The following is a 20606-nucleotide window of genomic DNA, read 5'->3' as shown; positions in this document are numbered from 1 at the left end:
GAACCAAAACACGGTTTGCACATCTGCGTGCACTTGTCTATTTGCATAGATGCTCGGCAAATATAGGGGTGTGGAGCTGTAGAAATATGTCATCTTCCCATTCTGCCCATTTTCAACACACTTGACATTCTGATCTTTTTAGGATTGCGAGTGAAATTGTTTTTGACTTCCACAATGGGCAAGTTGATGACATCCACCCACCTGGCCCTCAGTGGACTGGCTGGATGTGTGTGTTTTATGTGCACAAGGGTGCACATCTGCATCCAGGATGACCAGTTGTTACACAGGACACCTTGCCCTCAAGTAGAGCTGGACTGAGAATAAAATAACTGATTGTTCAGTGTTCCATGGGGCTTTATGGGGCTATAGATGTCTTTGTTCAAAATAACATTCTGAAGTAAGGGCTAGTTTATACAAACAAAAGAATCAAGTGGTCAAGCTTTTCTTGGGACAGGTAGAGGTGCATGTTGGAATGAAGGATAAGGCTATCAATGATTACCAGTCTTGATGGCTACGTATTACCTTCAGCATCGGTGGCAGTATGCCTCTCAATACTAGTTGCTGGGGAACATGAATGGGAGGGTGTTATCGCGCTTATGTCCTGGGTGTAGGCATATGGTTGGCTACTGCTGGAATAGAATGCTCGACTAAAGGCCTTTGGTCTGATCCAGCAGGGCCCTTCTGATGCTTGTATGTTAACTCCCCCCACCCACCTCCCCAAAACAATCTCCTTTCCTCTAGAAAACCAACATATCAAGGAGAGGGTTTCTAGTCTTCTCTCTGGGGAAATGGTTATCAACATGTGGGGAACATGCACCCAACAATAAGTCTGGGCCAACACAAATCATAGGCACACAAATCCAGGATAGTGGCCTCTGCCAGATGGCATTGAATCGCATCTGGCCCAAAACTTCCTTTGGTAGCAAGGCATTGTCCTGTGGGTACACCACATGTGCCAATGAGATAAGAGATATGTACAAAATAACAAAGAACTGCGTGTATGCACCCCACAATAAGCTTTGAGCCACCCAAAGTAATATACCCTCACATCAAGTAGAAATTCTCTACTAGATAGCTCAAGCTTTTCTTTTGATGCAATGCATTGTCAAATGGATGCCCCCACACCAACATTAAAAATTACATAGAAAAGGATAAGTAACTGGGAACACATCATATTATTTTCTGTATATTTTGGCTATTACTGGCTTGACTGGGCCACACTTGATAGCACCCTGTGCCCAAAGAAAACATTGGGCTGGATGCAATTCAATGTCATCACATCGAGGATACGCCCTTGGATATGTGGGTGTATCATTTGAGGTGACTCAAAGCTGATTTTTGGATACACACACATTTCTACGTATTTTGAATGAAATTGATGTGGGTGCACCCACTTGACAGTGCCTCGCACCCAAAGAAAGCATTGCTCCAGCATTGGGAAAGCATTCATTACCATCATGCAGAGGATACTCTCCTGAATCTGTATGATCTAGGGTGGCCTGAAGCTTATTGTGGGGTGCACACTGTTTTTAACTCTTCTCTCTATATTTTAGCTATTATTGGCATGTGGTGTCATACTTGATAGTGCCTTGCACCCTAAGAAAGCTTTCAGTCTGAATGTAATTCAGTGCCATAGCATAGGGCACATTCTCTTGGATGTGGGTGTCCCAAAGCTTATTTTGGGGTGCACACACCCAATTCCTTATTCTTTTTTACATATTTTAGCTATGATTATCTTGGAGGTGCCATGCCTGACAGTTCCCTATGCACAAAGGCGGCTTTGGGCTGGATGTGATTCAATGCCATTTCATTGAAGATACTTTCTTGGATCTGCAGATATATGACCTGGGGTGGTCTGCAGCTTATTGTGGGGGTTGTTGTTGTTGTTGTTCAGTCGTTCAGTCGTGTCCGACTCTTCGTGACCCCATGGACCATAGCACGCCAGGCCTTCCTGTCCTGAGCTCTCTCCCGGAGCGTGCTCAAGTTCATATTCATTGCATCGGTGATGCTATCTAGCCATCTCATCCTCTGCCGTCCCCTTCTCCTTTTGCCTTCAGTCTTTCCCAGCATCAGGGTCTTTTCCAGGGAGTTTTCTCTTCGCATTAGGTGGCCAAAATATTGGAGCTTCAGCTTCATTATCTGTCCTTCCAATGAGCAGTCAGGGTTGATTTCCTTTAGGATGGACTGATTTGACCTCCTTGCAGTCCAGGGCACTCGTAAGAGTCTTCTCCAGCACCACAGTTCGAAAGCATCAATTCTTCGGCGCTCAGCCTTCCTTATAGTCCAGCTCTCACAGCCATACATTACTACTGGGAAAACCATAGCTTTGATTAGAAAACCATAGCTTGTCGGCAAGGTGATGTCTCTGCTTCTGACTATGCTGTCTAGGTTTGCCATAGCTTTCCTCCCAAGGAGCAAGCGTCTTTTAATTTCATGGCTACAGTCACCATCTGCAGTGATCTTGGAGCCCAAGAAAGTAAAATCTGTCACTGCTTCCATTTCTTCCCCTTCTAGATGCCAGGAAGTGATGGGGCCAGATGACATGATCTTAGTTTTTTTAATGTTGAGTTTCAGACCAGCTTTTGCACTCTCCTCTTTCACCCTCAACAAGAGGCTCTTTAGATCCTCTTCACTTTCTGCCATTAGGGTGGTATCGTCTGCATATCGGAGGTTGTTGATAATTCTCCCAGCAATCTTAATTCCGACCTCTGATTCATCCAACCCGGCATTTCTCATGATGTACTCTGCATATAAGTTAAATAAGCAGGGTGACAATATGCAGCCTTGTCGTACTCCTTTCCCAATTTTGAACCAATCGGTTGTTCCATCTCTGGTTCTTACTGTTGCTTCTTGACCCTCGTACAGGTTTCTCAGGAGACAGGTAAGGTGGTCTGGTACTCCCATCACTTTAAGAATTTGCCACAGTTTGTTGTGATCCACACAATCAAAGGCTTTAGCGTAGTCAATGAAGCAGAAATAGACGTTTTTCTGGAATTCTCTTGCTTTCTCCATGATGCAGCGAATGTTGGCGATTTGATCTCTAGTTCCTCTGCCTCTTCGAAACCCAGCTTGTACTTCCGGTAGTTCTCGGTTCGCATACTGCTGAAGCCTATCTTGTAGGATTTTGAGCATCACCTTGCTGGCATGTGAAATGAGCGCAATTGTGCGGTAGTTTGAACACTCTTTGGCGTTGCCCTTCTTTGGAACTGGAATGTAAACTGACCTTTTCCAGTCTTGTGGCCACTGTTGAGTGTTCCAGATTTGTTGGCATATTGAATGCAGCACTTTAACAGCATCATCTTTTAGGATTTTAAATAGCTCGGCTGGAATACTGTCATCTCCGCTAGCTTTGTTGTTACTAATGCTTCCTAAGGCCCACTTGACTTCACTCTCTAGGATGTCCGGCTCAAGTTCAGTGACCGCACTATCATGGCTATCAGGGACATTCAGATCTTTCCTGTATAGTTCTTCTGTGTATTCTTGCCACCTCTTCTTAATCTCATCTGCTTCTGTTAGGTCCCTGCCTTCTTTGTCCTTTATCATGCCCGTCTTTGCACAAAACGTTCCCTTGAGATCTCCGATTTTCTTGAAGAGATCTCTAGTCTTTCCCATTCTGTTGTTTTCCTCGATTTCTTTGCATTGTTCATTTAAGAAGGCCTTCTTTTCTCTCCTTGCTATTCTCTGGAACTCTGCATTCAGTTAGGTATGTCTTCCCCTTTCTCCCTTGCTTTTCGCTTCCCTTCTTTCGTGAGCTACTTGTAAAGCCTCATCAGACAGCCACTTGGCTTTCTTGCATTTCTTTTTCTTTGGGACGGATTTCGTTGCTGCCTCCTGAACAACGTTACGGACCTCCGTCCATAGTTCCTCAGGCACTCTGTCTATCAGGTCTAATCCCTGAAATCTATTCCTCACCTCCACTGTATATTCATGAGGGATATGATTTAGGTCATACCTGAACGGTTTAGTGGTTTTCCCGACGTTCTTCAATTTAAGCCGAAATTTTGCAAGAAGCAGCTCATGATCTGAGCCACAGTCAGCTCCAGGTCTTGTTTTTACTGACTGTATGGAGCTTCTCCATCTTTGGCTGCAAAGGACATAATCCATCTGATTTCGATATTGACCATCTGGTGACGTCCATGTGTAGAGTCGCCTCTTGTGCTGTTGGAAAAGAGTGTTTGCTATAATCAGCATGTTCTCTTGGCAAAACTTTATTAGCTTTTGTCCTGCTTCATTTTGTACACCAAGGCCATGCCTGCCTGTTATCCCAGTGATTTCTTGACTTCCTACTTTAGCATTCCAATCCCCTATGATGAAGAGGACATCTTTTTTTGGTGTTGGTTGGTTCTAGAAGGTGTTGTAGGTCTTCATAGAACCGATCAACCTCAGCTTCTTCGGCCTCAGTGGTTGGGGCATAGACTTGAATTACTGTGATGTTGAATGGTTTGCCTTGGATTCGTACTGAGATCATTCTATCATTTTTAAGATTGTACCCCAGTACTGCTTTTCCCACCCTTTTGTTGACTATGAGTGCTACTCCATTTCTTCTAAGGGATTCTTGCCCACAATAGTAGATATGATGGTCACCTGAATTAAATTCGTCCATGCCTGTCCATTTTAGTTCGCTGATTCCCAAGATGTCGATGTTCAATCTTGCCATCTCATGTTTGACCACCTCCAACTTACCTTGATTCATTGATCTGACATTCCAGGTTCCTAAACAATATTGTTCTTTACAGCATCGGATTTTCTTTTCACCGCCAGACACATCCACAGCTGAGTGTCCTTTCGGGTTTGGCCCAGCCGCTTCACTCTTTCTGGCGCTACTTGGAAATACCCTCTGCTCTTCCCCAGTAGCATATTGGACACCTTCCGACCTGAGGGGCTCATCTTCCGGTGTCATCTCTTTTAGCCTTCTGATACGTTCCATGGGGTTTTCTTGGCAAGAATCCTGGAGTAGGTTGCCATTTCCTTCTCCAGTGGACCACATTTTGTCAGAACTCTCTGCCATGACCTGTCCGTCTTGGGTGGCCCTGCACGGCATAGCTTATGGCTTCACTGAGTTACGCAAGCCCCTTCGCCACAACAAGGCAGTGATCCATGAAGGGGTTATTGTGGGGGTGCATAACCCCAATTCTACGTTATTTTCTATATGTTTTGACTATTATTGGCCTAATGGCACCAGGCTTGATAGTGTCCTGTGCCCAAAGAAAACTTTGAGCCAGATGTGATTCAGTGCCATTCCTCAGGAACCCTCTCCTGAACATGTGGGTTATGATTTGGCGTGGTCCAAAGCTTCTTTTGCAGTGCACAGAGCTAGTTCCTTATTGTTTTCTAAATATTTTTGATATGACTGGCATGGAAGCACCATGTTTGGCAGTGCCTTGCACCCAAAAGCAGCTTAGGGCTGAATGCAATTCAGTGCCATCTGGTAGGGAACACTCTCCTGGACATGTGTGTACATGATTTGGGGTGGCCCAGAGCTTATTGTGGGGTTCACACTCCCAGTTCCTTATTCTTTTCTACATATTTTGAATATAATTGGAGTGGGTGCACCTGCTTGACAGTCCCTTGATGCCGAAGTACACATTGGGTGAGATGCAATTCAGTACCTTCGCATAGAAGACACTCTCCTGAACATGTGGGTGTATTATTTGAGGTGGCCCGAAGCTTATTGTAGGATGCACACACCCAGTTCCTTGTTTTCTGCATATTTTGGATAGAATTGATGTGGACGTGCACACTCGATAGTCCCACATTGAGGACAGTGGCAAAAAGATAGACGGTTTACTGCCAGATTTCATCAGCAAACTACTAGGAGGGGTAAAAGGGCCAAATCTAGCTTGTTCTCAAGCTAAATTTGACCTTTTCACCACTCCACAACAGTTTGTTTCTGACATTTGGTGGCAAACAATTGATTTTTTTTGCTGCCACCTAATCGGATGGTGTAGCACCAGAAGTGCAGCCCATGCGGGGTCCAGGTGGTTGAAAGTGGCTCCAGGACACCCCCACCACTCACTTGCCCACTCTTAACATAGAGGATACTCTCCTGATATTGTGGGTGAGTGGTTTTGGGTGACCCAAAGCTTATTGTGGGGCGCACACTCCCAGTTCCTAATTATTTTCTACATATTTTGGCTATTATCATCATAGGGGCACTATGCTATACAGTGCCTTGTGCCTGAAGAAAGCTTTAGGCCAGAAGCAACTCAGTGCCATCTGGTAGAAGACACTACTTGAAGTCACCCAAGGCTTATTGTAGGAGTATACAGTTCCTTATTCTCCTCTACATACTTTGTTTTTTATTGGAATGGGGAACCATGCTCGACAGTGCCCTGCACACAAAGAAAGCTTTGCACTGGATGTAATTCAATGCATAGCTTAGAAGATACTCTCCTGGATGTGGAGCTGTATCATTTGAGGTGGCTCAAAGCTTATTGTGGGGTGTACAGCCCAAGTTCCTTAGTCCTTTCTACATATTTTGGTTAAAATTGGCATGTGGGCATCATGCTTGACTGTGTGCTGTGCCCAAAGAAAGCATTGTACCAGATATGATTCAATGCCATCTGGTAGAGAACACTCTCTTGGAGGTATGGGTGTGTTATTTGGGGTGGTCCAAGGCTTATTGTGGGGTTCATATCTCCATTTCTTTGTAATTGTCATCTGGGGTCTTCATGCATTAATGTGAGTTGCACAAAAATGACTTTTGACTTAAAAGAGAGTAGTAGTTTAACTTGAAGGGGAAAGTCCCCCTGAAATGGAAATATATGTTATGTGGTAGACCAAGGCATATTTTGGGGATTATGGGAATATTAACATAAGGTCCCTATTCAGTTTACTATTTGAGCTCCATTTTGAACTTTCACACAAAGGAGGAACTGGGAACTAGTAACCAACTTTGGCTGAGAGGAAGTTGGAGCTGTGGAAAACCATGGGTTAGTTCAAAAATTAGAATAGACCCACTGAAATCAATAACATATGTCTGACTGATTTCGTTGGGCCTACTCTAAGTATGACTAACCCCCATGTAAATAGATAGCTGTTACTAATTTTATAGCAGTATCTTGCCCCTTAATTCCTCAGCTCATGTAACAATACATTTACAGTGATGGCAGTTCAAGGAGCATTGAGATAGCTAAATTAAACTCAAAGTGGGTGGGGGCAAGCAGCAGGACTTTGTGGGGGACAACAGTTGGCAGTAATAGTGTGAGGAGGCCAGGGTTGCTTTGGAAACAGATTTGGTTCTTGGTCTGAGATCTGCATTTGCCTCATCTGTGCACCTGAACAATCCAAATAGGAATCACTGTTTCAACTGAAGCAAGGCTAAAGGTGATTTCAGATGTTCTTGAAAGTAACCACAACTACCTAGGCTCAGCCATAGAAATAAGAAAAAACACACACACTAGTTATACGCAGCCTGAGCCTTTGGTATAAAATTAAAAGCTGCCGTTGGCCACTATTATCTATGGAAGCAGTGTGGCACCACTGATTTCCTTGGCATCTTTATGGTGAAAGGCCTGTATCATTGGAGAACCAGTTCAATTTCATACCAGAAATATCAATAAGAACAGGGTTGCCATGGCACCTCCCCTAGAAAACAGCAATTTTCACCCCATCAAGTGCAATGTTCACATCCAATTCCCTGCCAGGGGACAGTGGTTGCGCTAGCATCCCTAGTAACACCTTTTGGATGGTGCCTAGCATGACCTTACTGCCCAAGCACATCACTAGTTCCTTCTTCTGCCTACCTGCACCATTTTCAAATGTCTACCAAGTTGAACTTTTTTGCCAGTTTTCCTACTATGTGCTTACCCTCTCCAACTCTCAACTACATCTCTTTTTTCTTTTAAGAAGGCCCAGAGTAAGGCTGGTCCTGCCCACTTCCAGCACGTGGGTACTACGGATATCACGTGAAGAAGCTTGTGCTAGTACAGCATGCACACGCACACACATGCGCCCACACACACACACACACACACACTTACCTGGCAATCTTAGGGAGGAAAAATAGTTGGGAAGGAGTATTTTGTTCATTGGTCCCCCTAATATTTTCATATCTAAAAGACAAGTATTACTATTTATAGGATGGTTTGCCACATATTTATCTATTACCATAAAGGCAGAGCAAAGGGAAGGAAAGCAAAGAAATAGTCTGGAATATGGATGACAGGTCTCTTTCCCTAAGCACCAACAGGGCTATAATCAGATTATGAGCTTCACCACAGGAAGCTAAAATCCCGCATCCTTACCAGGGCTTCTGCTTCTGGATTCTTTGAGGAATTAAGATTAGGTCCTTTGACGTGTGCTTTGAATCAGGGAATTCCTTTCTTGGCAAGTTCTATGTTTCATTTTACAGCTACTAGAAGGCGCTGTGGCTATAGTGCAACTTCACCATTACACACAGCCGATATATCAGATTAACGTTCCTTATCAGGTTTTCTCCACTCTTTATAAAAGTGGGAGAAGGGTCAGAAAGCACGGGAGGTGCCCTGGAGGTTGACGATCTCCGTGTAAAGGACCCGCAAACTTCTGTGAGTGACCAATCATGAGTGTGCAATAAAAGCCTTGTGCAGAAATGTTCTCTATCTTTACTTTGTCCTGCACTGGGGCCAGACATTATCTTCTCTGGATAAAAAGAAACAGCCCCAGGACAGCATTTTCATTTTCCAGTGTAATTCAGTACAGATAAAGGAAAGAAACATCCAGTGGGTTAAAAAGTGTGTAAAATCGTCATCGTCCCCCATAAAATGTCTGAGTACAATTGCCACGTGGCTGGTTTTTAAATTCCCAGGTTTTATTCATTGTAGAACCTGATCCTGTGTGTAATTATTTGGACGCAAAAGTGTTTCTATAGCAGGTAAAGCAGCCATGTTTTGTTCCCACATTTTTATGGGGCATCTACATATTATCATCTAATCATTCTCCTGTGTTTTGCCTGTGCTAATTCTTTTCTCAGACTGTAGAAAATCCAAACCTTTTGAAAAGAACAGCACAGTAGCACAATCTCCACAGGCACAGATCACCTTAGTCCTCCCCCCACCCCCACCCTTTTCCCCTCAAGGGTGTGGTTTTGTTGCATGCAGTGATATTTCCAGTGGGAGGACCTATCACCTTGCATCTACTACAGCACATCTTCATTATTCCCATTTCCCGGTGGCACCATTTTATCACCGTGTTTATGTTATTTTTTTATCAATCTTTTAGTTTGTCCTAAAACACTTCAAATATGTTCTGAAGTTACTGAAGTAATTCTGTGATAGTGCAAATTTAAAAACTGATTTAAAAAGTTAAGCAGGGAAAAATGGTTTAAAAAAATGACATGCTCAAGTGAATTGTCCCTTCCCTACCCACATGACTATATCCTTCCCACTAGCATACATAGTGACAAGTACGCATAGAAAAAAGGTTATACCTCCTGAACTGTGGTAATTGCAATTTATTTTATAGTTCTTGGAGCTGCCAATCTGGAAGTCCCCAAAGTCCCTCTTGAGTTCAGTGGAACATACTTCCTAGTGAGTATGCTTAGGATTGCAGCTTTAGTGGCAATGTTTTTGTTTTTTAGAAAGAGGGAGTCAAGTAGATCTTATAGAGCAGTTTATTCCTTCAGGCTTCAATTTCAAAAACACTTGTCTTTGTATAGTCTCCCAAATCAGGTTGCCATGATGCAGGAACTACTGCTTGTTCAGGGCATGCTAGTGTTCAAGTTGGTAATATGGACCAATTCTAAATTAATTTTAAAAGCATATTATATTAGTATCTCACCTTGCTTCCATCACAGTGCTCAAGGCAGTGCAAAGGGCGTTGTCAAGTGGTCTTCTATCCAGGTACTGACCACACCCAGACCTGCATAACCTCAGCAAGATTCTGTATCATGTGCCCTTTCAATCCTGCCCTGGAAGCACACGTGCCTTCGGGAGCTCCTCCTCTTTGTGACTTTCCTTGCAGCAGGGGTGGAAACCTGTGGCCCTCCAGATGTTGATTATAACTCCTATCACTCCTGACCATTGGCCATCCTGGCTGGGGCAGATGGGTGTTGTGAGTCCAACCACATCTAGAGGGCCACAGGTTCCCCATCCCTGCCTTACAGAGGGCCTCTAGCTTACTACTTGCCTTCTTTCTGCAACCTGCATTAGCTTTGTGGTGATGCACAGCACCACTCTGGATTAATCCATAATGGCTATGATCCCCAAAAGCCAATAATGTGTACATAGGGCTTATCATTGCAGCAGCTGCCAATGCTAAATCATAAACTGGTCTTGAAACCCCTCCTACCTATACAAACTAGTTTGAACAGGCAGCTGCAGTTGTGAAAACAATGGAAAAACTAGGCATTTGCACAGAAATTGTGTATGCGGATATGGAGATTGCATAGGAGCTGAGTGAGGTTTATTTTTGATTGGTACATTTAATCAAGTAGATTTAGGAGCTTGAGTTTGGAACTCCGGGCTGTGGTAGAGGGTTATCTACTGTGTGAGAGAAGTGGAATTAAGAACTGGTTGCTTTCTAGGAAGTAGCCAATGTATGCCACCAAATGCTTCCATTGTTGATGGACTAGCCCAGTGACAGTTAATGTAACATGATATATGATGGTGTAATGTAACATGAAGAGATAGTAGTTATACCTTGTTTCACATATAATAGAGGAGTTAACATTCATGGAATTCCACATGTGAGCCACTTTTCTGTGATGTGATTCCACATGGCAAGGGCAGATTACTTGGGTCCACTATGCCAGTTGCATGGGAAAGACCCACACGATCTGCCCTGGTTGCACCATTCAGATTCCCTAGCCATGTGGTATTGTATCACAGAAAAGCAGATCCTATGTGGCTGCATGTGGAAGACACAACTAACAGGAATTCCATCAGCTTTATCAACCCTGATGCCTGTTGCCAATTGCAGAAGGTGGCAACGATCACTACCTGTTTGCTTACATGATAAGTAAGAAAAAAATACTATTCTTATAGTTACCTCCAGGGATCTATAAATCCCAGAAACATCCTTCCACGCACCTCAGCAATTATAACTGATACGAAGGCCAGAAGGTATACAGCAACCATCCCCAACCTGGTGCCCTCCAGACATGCTGGAGTACAATGGCCACTCTGGCTGGGAATTATGGGAGGTGCAGTTCAACTCTGAGAGCCGGTGTGGTGTAGTGGTGAGAGTGTTGGACTGGGAGCCGGGAGATCCGGGTTCTAGTCCCCACTCGGCCATGAAGCTCACTGGGTGACTTTGGGCCCGTCACTGACTCTCAGCCCAACCTACCTCACAGGGTTGTTGTCGTTAGGATAAAATGGAGAGGAGGAAGATTATGTATGCTGCCTTCGGTTCCTTAAGGAGGAAAAAAGGCGGGATAGAAATGCAATAAACAAACAAACTCATCTGGTGGGCAACAGGTTGGGAGAGGTTGCTATATAGATATACTTAGATCTTTACCTCACATCCAAGGCCAAAAGGTATGTTAAAGATGGCTGTCAATGAAGGCGACTAGGAAGGATGGGTTGTGTATGCAGATGTTGACATAACAAACACTCCTTAAACAAGTAGCCACACTCTAAATACACAGTTTAGGGTGAGTGGCCAGCAGGACACCCCACTATCACCATAATTTAAAAAATAAATCCTGGTAGCACAGTGGCAAGTCCTGCTGATTCCATTGAAATATCTAGGTAAGTGCTTAGAATTGCCATCCAACACTCATGATTTGGACTGGTCCGCATTGAAATACATACTGGAGGGAAAAACAACTAGTTACATATTAAAAATAACCACAGAGAATAATAGGAGCGACTGCATCAACAGGATTACCTAGAGTCAAACCATTCTTGACAAGTGCATTTCATGTCTCTTCTTAAATATATCTAAGGATGGAACTTTCACAACTTTCCCAGGCAACTTGTTTCATTTCTTACGGTTACAAGTACTCCTTAATTATTCACCCAATTCTGCCTTATTGTGACATAAACTCATTGGGTTTGATCCAGATTTGGGTGTGTGCAGTTGGGTTGATGTAAGCAGATTTGCCCACAATAGCCTCCCCAGCCCCCTGAAAATGCTACGCAAGAGGGCCAGAGAACCCCGCTAAATGGGGTAAGCTGCTGTGCAGGGGTGGAATCCCTAAAAATTGGGCCATCAACAGGAGGCAGATCCTGGATCCAACCCATTGCTTCTTGTCCTACCTCCAGAGTCCCTCATAAATTGTTCTTCTCAAGCTTCTTTATGACAGCTTTTTAGAGACATGAATACTATAAGTGTTCCCACACCACCACCACCTTCCATCTGAACTAAATGTTTCTGGATGAATCTTTCTTTCTTGACCCTTTCCAGTTGGGATTTTGGCCTGGTGATGGCTTTAGTAGCCCTGGTGTATTATCTTTATCTGAAGGTCAATAGAGAGGAAATTATCTATTGTTCTCCTTGGATCTCTCGGTGGCTTTTGATACTGTGGATTACACCATTCTTTTGCAACCATGTGAATGACTGGCTTTCAGGGCTGGCTCTTCCGTGGTTTTGCTCTTTTTTTGCTTGCTTGCATTCAAAAGGTGGTCACTGGTGTTGCTAGTTAGTCCTTGGGAATCAGCACGTCTTTCACAAGACTTGGTGCTCTCACCAATGATATTAAACATTTAGCCACGGGCAGAATTTTGTTGTTGACTATACACACACATGTATGTGTGCGTACAGACATGTGCACACAGTCACTAGCTAAGATTATGAGAGTGACTAGCTCTGTCCTAAACCAGTGTCCGGAAGCTATGTTTGAATAGATGAGGGTGAGGGTGAACAAGAAAAAGCTGAATCAAGACAAGCTGGAAATGATGCTGGTAGGGCCATCTCCAGGCCTTGGAGATGGCCTGTGATGTAGCAAAGGTATTCTCCTCTGAGCAAACTTGGAGTCTAGGTGGATCTTTCCTGGATCCAAGTCTACTCCTGGATAAGCAGGGAGTAGTGGTGTCTGTGGGAACATTTTACCAGCCATATTTATTACATAGGCTCTTGCCACTGTTCAAAGAGGAGGGACCTGACTGCACTTTCCCAGCAGGGATGAGCAATTAGTTGCCTTCCAGATGTGTTGGCCTACAGCTGCAATGATCCCTCACCATCAGCTATGTGGGTTAGGGCTGATAGTTGTAGGCCAAAACATCTGGAGGTCCACAACTTGCCCACCTGTTCTATAGCCACCAGGATCAACCACAGTACTGGGCTTTTGAGGGCTCCCTATGAGGATAACGTAGAAACAAAATGCTGGCGCTCACCTCAAGATGAACACTGAGAGGCATGAGCATATTCAGCTGGTGTTAAGGCCACTGCAGTGGTTTCCCTTTAGTATCCAGATCAATTAAAGGGACTTGCAGGGCTGGGGCTGGCTGTTTATAAAGCCCCACAGGGCCTGGGACTGCTATGCCTTTGGAACCACCTCTCTTCATACGAGTCTTCACATCTTTGTTCAGCAGATCAGACTCTGCTCCACTCATCTTCATTTTACTGAGTCAGAACATTCACAGTCAACAGAACCTTTAGTGCAATTGCCCCAAAGCTACAGAATGGTCAGAGAGCCTTCTTCTCTCTATGCTTTTTGCAAAGGCTGCAAGCCTTGTTTTGGCTAGCATTCGGCGATTAACTAATTTATTAGCAGGCCACAGTTTCTTTAACTGATGTCATTTTCAATTGACAAGTTAATTGGTTAGCAGCATGAGGGCAGCATGCACAAACATCAGCCCCTATCCATTTCTGGGGGTTTGGCTGGGCTATTTTTCTCCAAGGGTAAGTGGTCTTTACTGTTGGTAGACATCTTCCCCTGCCATGCTCCTATATTTGTGAAATTTAGTACAGATACTGAGGCTTACTGATATAGCGATTCTGTGCCTCTTATCTTGTCCTCCTAATAAACATAGCTTCTTAGTTTAGTAATCCAGATACTTTGTTCAGTTCTAAATATTTTTGTGGTTTTAAATATACTCTATAGCTGTCTGTCTGGTCTTACACTACTGACATTTTAGTAGGGGTCAGCCACTAGAGGCTCCAAATCCTGCCCTGTGAGACCTAGTACCTGACCCTTTCAGTTCCCAACCTATATCTGGGGCGGGGGAAGGATGCATCCATGGCAACAGAACTTGTGGACAGGCCAATTTAGAGGGTATTGACCCGCCATGCTCTTCTTGAAGTAGCTTTCCAGGAAAACTAGATACTCACCAGGGCTTTATAGTAACTATATTGTGACCTGAGAGGCACTGGGCAGCTTCAGAGCTCAAGGACTAATGGAAGCACAGTTTTCTCTGACCTCCTGGCTATACATTCAAATTTTTGACTAATTCCTGTTAACTATGGATAAGCTGATGGCAGCAAAACTCCCAGGAAAAGGTCAAATTTCAGTTTCCTCTTATTCCTGTCATCTATATGTCAACATGCAACCGCAGACTCCTAGTGGAGAGATTTTAACCTGATCAGCCCTGGTCTGATCACAGCTCCATGTCTATATTTTGCAGTAGAAACCCTGTATGGTATGAGGTTAGACATGTTAAATGACTTCCAGATTGTATACATTGATCTGTCCACAGTCTGACCAAACACCCATCAGGCTGCCACTCATGCTGAGGACAGGACTAGCATGGATTGGATCTCAAAGCCTAGGACCTTATGAATTCTGAGATGTCCTAGGATTTCTGGAGGGAATGGTTACAGCTGCAGGATGTTAAGTGCCAGGGGTCCAGCATTCTCCACAGATGAACAGAAGTAGCTTGGCAAGTTCTTCCTTTCCCTTTTTCTGCTGTCCATTCCCTTTGCCAACCTTTCTCTCTCCATTTGAGGGCTCCCACCCTTTTACCCTCCAACAGTTCCCTGCTCAAGCGCTTTTTCTCACGCTACCTAGCAACCTTCATCACTGCCAAAGTGTTGCAAATTCCATGACAACATTATGAGAAGGTAATGCAAATTAAAGTTTGCCTAATTTTCTTCAACTTGCCCTCATACATGCTGGTCACATAACCTGGTTTCTTCCATGTGTGTTTCGTATCTTTAGAATTCATGGGCGCTCTAGCCTTAGTACAAAGATTGTTTTGTGGAGAGAAGGCAGGAAATATTTGGTGCAGGTCCAGTGAATGAAGCTTTGGTTCCGAGAGCAAGACCTGAAAGTGTCAGGACTTCATCCAAAGAAGCTGAAAAGACCGATTCTTCCCATGAGGTCATTGGTTACTATGCAGGTCAGGGACAGATTAAAGCAGAACCAAGGTCGGCACCCAGAAATGACAGCTCCTTCTACCTTAGCTTCCATGTTGCAGAAGGTCAACCCCCAGTCATTCTGTTAAAGAGAATAGTTGAAGCAAGTGGATCTGCCTAAGCCTGCAAAGTGCTTAAGACAAAGCTTGTGAAAGGGAGAACTGTTCTCCCCTTTCCCTTCTGGATTTGGGGGTAGGGGATAAATCATTCCATCTGCTCTAATCATCTCGAGGAGGAGAGAATACCCTATGAGGGCCAGTGCCCCAGGTAGTACAGAGCTGAAAAAAAGTTCTGCTATGGGGATTAAATGAAGTCAGTCTTTGGTTCTTCACATAAAAAGGTGGACAGTCAAACTCTGGAACACTATTTCCCCACTTCAGGAACAGCTACTCATGGAAGCCCCTGGAAGCTTCCCTAAAGTGAACAGGACCACAGGGGTTAGGAAACATCTTCTCCATACAGTGTAGTCCTCGAAAATCCCTTTGCTTCTCCACCAGATTTTCTTCACCCCACCGGTAAGCAGTTGGGTGCTGGAGGCTGAGCTGTGGAGCAGGTGCAAATAACACCTCTGCAGCCTGGATATTTTTACACGGCATTTTATTGGGGGAGGAACTATTATGCCTGCCTGGTTACAGAAGTGGCGGAAGGATATAGGCAGGGAGGAAGGCAGGCTGGGTCACTTACCCTTGTTAGGAGGGCACACTTCTCTGATGGTCCTGCTGTTAGTCACCCAATCATGGGCACCCTGAAGCTCCCAATTCCTGCCTCCCCTCTCCCCAAATGGGATCAAGGTGTCTGTCATTTTAAGTCTCCCAGGCCCTGGAATGTCCACCTAGGCCCTTCAGTTGCCCCCATCCTGCAACTTCTCTTTCTTTTGTCATGGAAGCAACAGGAAGCCAGTGAGCTCTTAAAAAGACAGAGACGCTCTTCCCACTGTGCTGGTCGAAACTCTGTTTCTGCTCCTTTCTCTTTATGCTGGTTATAGGCATTTTAAAGGATGCTGGTACTTTATAGGTAACATTACTTATTTGGGGATGCTAGGACTATGCACAAAGCATTGCTACTTCCTCACAATTCAGAGTGGTGGCAAGGTTGTGGTTTGTTAATGCAGTAATGCTCAGGAATGCTAGCACTATGGTTTCTTAGTCGTGTAAGGGTCTTCAGGGGCGTTGGGGTTCCACTAGGTTTATTTACTTTAAGGTACGTCAGGAGTGCTGGTGCTGTGATCTTTCACTGGAGAATCTCATATGCTAGTGGGTGATGGCCAGGTGCTTGGAAGTGCTATCGCAGTGATATCCTACCATAAGATCTCTTGGGACACTGCAGGGGTGGGGAGATGGTTAGATCAGGTTCTCTTACAAGCACAGAGAACTTGTGTGGTGGCCTCTGCCCACGGGAGAAGCACGCACGTCAGGGATTACCACAGAGTTGCCCTGTGTTATTCTGTGACCATGTGATGAGTGGAGAGTTGTGCATGCTCGTTAGCTCCTATACGGATCACGCGGTGCTAGGATGTTAGTTAAGTCTGGGGTTTGCAAGTGCTGAGCCAGCAGAACTACCTTGTTAAACATCTTACATTCTACTGCTCTGTAAACAACGGTTATTGTAAGTGTGCATGTGGTCCTGCTATTCTTACAGTAGGTTGGCTGAGGAGTTTGGGGTGGCTTGCCTGTCAGTGGATGGAGTTTGCATACAGGGAAAATTAGTGCTCAGGATCAGCACATGCTACTTTGCTCTTGTACGATCACGGGAGAGGTATTGGCTGATGGCAGACTGCAAAAGATCTGACCACCAAGCCCTCTCTTCCACTGATTCTGGAAGCATGAGGCAGGTTCTCTCCAGGAGCTGCCTGGCCAGAAACCAGCAGCTTTTCCCCCGCAGAAGAAAGAGAAGGTGAAGAGGCTGGAACTTGTCTCTCTTTATGGTGGTGGGGAGGAATAATTCAGGAAGCAAGCTGGGGAGGTGGTGCTGGTGGTGGAAATTAACCAGAACTGCAAATAAAGGCAAAGGAGATGAAGGGCGAAGAAGGCTGGGACTCTGTAGTTAATTAGATCCCCCACGAAAAGGAGGTGGTGAGCCCCTTCAAGGGCGTGAGTAGTGTGGGCGTGGCACTTACCAGAGATGGCACCAGATGGTGCCACACTCCTTCCTGAGGGAGACGGCAGCCACTTGAGAAAGACTGCAGGAAATAGGGTGTCTGTGTAATGCAAACCCCAGGGGCCGGGGGTGAGTTGGGAGTAAGGGGAGGACAATACAGGAGGGACGGGCAAGGCTCCCTCTCTGGAGCTGAGCTTGCGCCTGCTCCAGACTGAGGGAGCCGTATCTCCAAGGCTATTTGAAGTGGGAGAGGAAATGGACGACAGGGTAGTGCGGCGAGTCGATGCCCAGCACCTGGCAGATGCCTAGCAGCTTGAGGCAGGCCTCATGGCGGCTGGAACTGGCACAAGCCACGTTGCAGTAGGGCTCCTCGTACTCGCTGGACACTAGCTCGTCGTCCAGCAGGTTGAGGCGGATGACACCACGCTCGTGGAGTGCCTGGAGCGTCTCCAGGTTGGCTGTGGACTTGAGGGCCTGCAGGTGCTGCGACACCAAGCACATCACTCCCACCAGGTACGTGCGGGGCCGGGCGCGGGCAGGCAGCAGCGGGACCACGCCACAGGCCACCATGACAGAAGCCAGCATGATGTCGACCCCATAGATCTCCTGGATCCAGTCGCGGAGGTAGAAGCCGCCCATGCGGGGGTTGATCTCAATGAGCTTGGGGCCGGCCGGCGTCAGCTTGAGCTCCACGTTGAAGACGCCGTCGGTGAGGCCGCAGCCTAAGCAGCACTGGTAGGCGGCGCGGATGAGCTGTGCCTCGCGGTCAGGGGGCAGGCAGGTGGGCATGCAGGCCGCCGTCTCAGTGAAGTTGGGCACCCGGGTGGGCCCGTTGTCAGACACAAAGGCCCCCAGCATCCGCCCTTCGTAGATCACCAGGTCCACGTCGTGTTCAGTGCCCGAGACGTATTCCATCAAGAGCATGGCGTTGCCCCAGCCCAGCCCGATGCCTGGATAGTCAGAGTCATCCTGGAGGTCCCTGGAGATCTTGTCGAAGTGCAGGTGGCACTGCTGCGCATCCTCCACCAGCTTCACCCCCACAGCCCCGGCCCCGTACTCTAGCTTCATGACCCCAGGGAAGCTGATGTGGCTGGCTGCCCGCTCCACGTCCTCATGGCTCTCCAGGTGGCAGCAGGGCACGGCATAGAGGGCCGCTGAGGGCCAGCGCGCCCCCTCCTTGCGCCGCCGCAGCAGGTGCAGGTGAGTGCGGCTCTTCTGCTTGGCCACCCGCATGGCGTTGGGGGAGCTGCAGCGCAGGCCCAGCCCTTCACACACCAGTGCCGTCAGGACCATGCAGTCATCCCAGTAGGACAGACAGCCATCCAGGTGCAGGCCCCGCTCCTGCACCAGCCCCAGCAGTCGCTGGGCATGCTCCTCGTCCCTCCTGTGGTCTGTGGTGTCATAGTGGATGAAGGTCTGCACCAGCTGGGAGGCAAAGTGGTTGGGATCGGACTCCACCAGGTGGATCTGGGGATGGGAAAGATGTGGAGGGGAGAGAGAGAAAGACAGACCAAAAGAGAGAGAGAGAGAGAGAGAGGTGGGGAGTGGAAGCAGGGGTGGGAAAGAGGGAAGGGCAGACACAGGAGGGCAGAGATGCAGAGAAGGTGGGAGAAAAATCAGAGATGCATCACTACTGTCAGTATCAGAGAAGGCCAACTCCTTGGGACCAGACACGACACAGTAGCCCCCTGGGAAGGAGGCACAATCCGTGGGAGCTGCTTCCCACCTTACAGGAACCGAACTGGGCATCCCAGTCCTGGTCTTGCTGCAGAAGAAATGGCCATGGATTTGGGGGAGGGAGATGGGACCTGGGCTTTCTCAAAGTCCCGGTTTCTGCAGCAAATGAGTTGAGAATGAGGAGATCCATTGTTCTCTAGGTCTGGGAGGAGGGAAATGAGGTGCTGCGGGGCAAGACCCAGGCTGGCTGGCAGGGAAGAATGGGGTCAGAGCCTTGAGGGACAAAAGCAGAGCCAGTTGGTTACACGACGGGGAGCCACACTTCCGGACTCCATCTCCTCCGTATCTGGACCCTGTTTAGATCAGGGAGGTGCCTCCATTCAGCTCACTGGGCTTTGTGAGCCGTAAGCAGGGAGCGGATGGGTGGAGCAGCCTTAATTGTTCCACTGCTGACGCTTTTTAGCAGGGACATCCAGCAACTCCAAAGACATGGAGGCTATCAAGCAGACCGCCCCCCCCACCCCCACCATTTAAAGTAACTCCAAGGCCAAGCTGTTTTCCCAGGGGAGCTTGGATGAAGTGTACAGACCGTCCCATTGTGAAGACTGCAGCTGTTGACATAGACTCTGGCACATACAGCCAGTTGTGCTCAGTTCCGGGTCTGAGCTGGAGAATGGAGGTAAGACTCCAAGAGGGGCAACTCAACCCTCCGTCTCAGAGGAATAAGCTCTCATCGAGGCCGCAGGACCCTTGAATTCTTGAAACTGCACTCTGTTCCCATCTCCTCTAAAGGAGGAAACTATCAGCACACCATAATGTCCCAGCACTGAGAAGGGAACAGTGTCTGAATCCTGAGTGGAGAAGTCAGGAAAAATATGATGTCTGGGAAGAGGGGAAAAAGGGGCGAGGCAAGGAAGTTTGACTGTTCAGGTGGTTTGGATATTCCCCTGCTACCTTGTCACTAGGGCTCCCCCTCTTTTCCTTGGCAGGGCTCCTATGCCCTTAAATGAGAGGTGCCGAAACTCAGCCCTGTGTGCCAAATCTGGCCCTCCAGGGTTTCCCAGATGACCTCTCCCTTTCCCCCAGACCGCTGATCATTGGGTGGTTTCTGAGCTTTTGCAGAGCCCCCCCCCTCCCCATTCTAAAAGGTTGAAATCACCCTCCTAAGGCCTAGTAATTGGCAAGGAGAGCTTGAAGCTAAAATACGCTGGCATTTTTGATCCACTCCTTTTGCCTTCGGCCCCACCCACCCCTGGAATGCAGCCCCCGAGAGCTTCTTCAAAACTGAGTTTGGCCCTCAGGCCGCAAGAGGTTCAACAACCCTGCTTTAAACAGCTGCACACCATGCTGGAGATGTAGCAGTGGAAAATGCATCAGTTTCTGCCTCTCTCTCATGCAGCCAGGAGCCCTGTCAAAATAAGGAAGCAGCACTACTCAGCTGCGGGCGCTTCATCCCACAATGGCTGGTCCTTGCGAAAATAAAGCAGGGATACTGGGGATCCACAGTCTGTCCTACCCCATGTTTGCTTCTTAATGCTATCAAGCGAGACAGAAGGTAGCAGGGGGCAGCTCTGGCCATGCCTGAAATCCACAAGAATTGCCCAAAGCTCATTTCC

The 20606-nt window shown here is 46.8% G+C and overlaps 1 protein-coding gene across 7 annotated transcripts in view; it reads right to left on the bottom strand.

The window, feature by feature from the left end:
- Window positions 1-5038: 5038 nt before the first annotated feature.
- The window catches only part of CARNS1 (carnosine synthase 1), a 40409-nt gene continuing 24841 nt past the window's right edge, over window positions 5039-20606 (bottom strand). For all 7 annotated transcript variants that reach the window (XM_084804048.1, XM_084804062.1, XM_084804056.1 and 4 more), the window contains one exon: window positions 5039-18780. In XM_084804048.1, the coding sequence (XP_084660174.1) occupies window positions 17548-18780 (1233 nt within the window). In that variant the 3' untranslated portion in view covers window positions 5039-17547. The remainder of the gene's footprint in view (window positions 18781-20606) is intronic.

Source organism: Heloderma suspectum, chromosome 1 (assembly GCF_057233095.1).
Source record: "Heloderma suspectum isolate Gila_16-S chromosome 1, 16-S_ref, whole genome shotgun sequence".
Classification (NCBI taxonomy): domain Eukaryota; kingdom Metazoa; phylum Chordata; class Lepidosauria; order Squamata; family Helodermatidae; genus Heloderma; species Heloderma suspectum.
The sequence above is the reverse complement of the archived record's forward strand: the minus strand, read 5'-3'. Positions and strand labels throughout refer to the sequence as shown.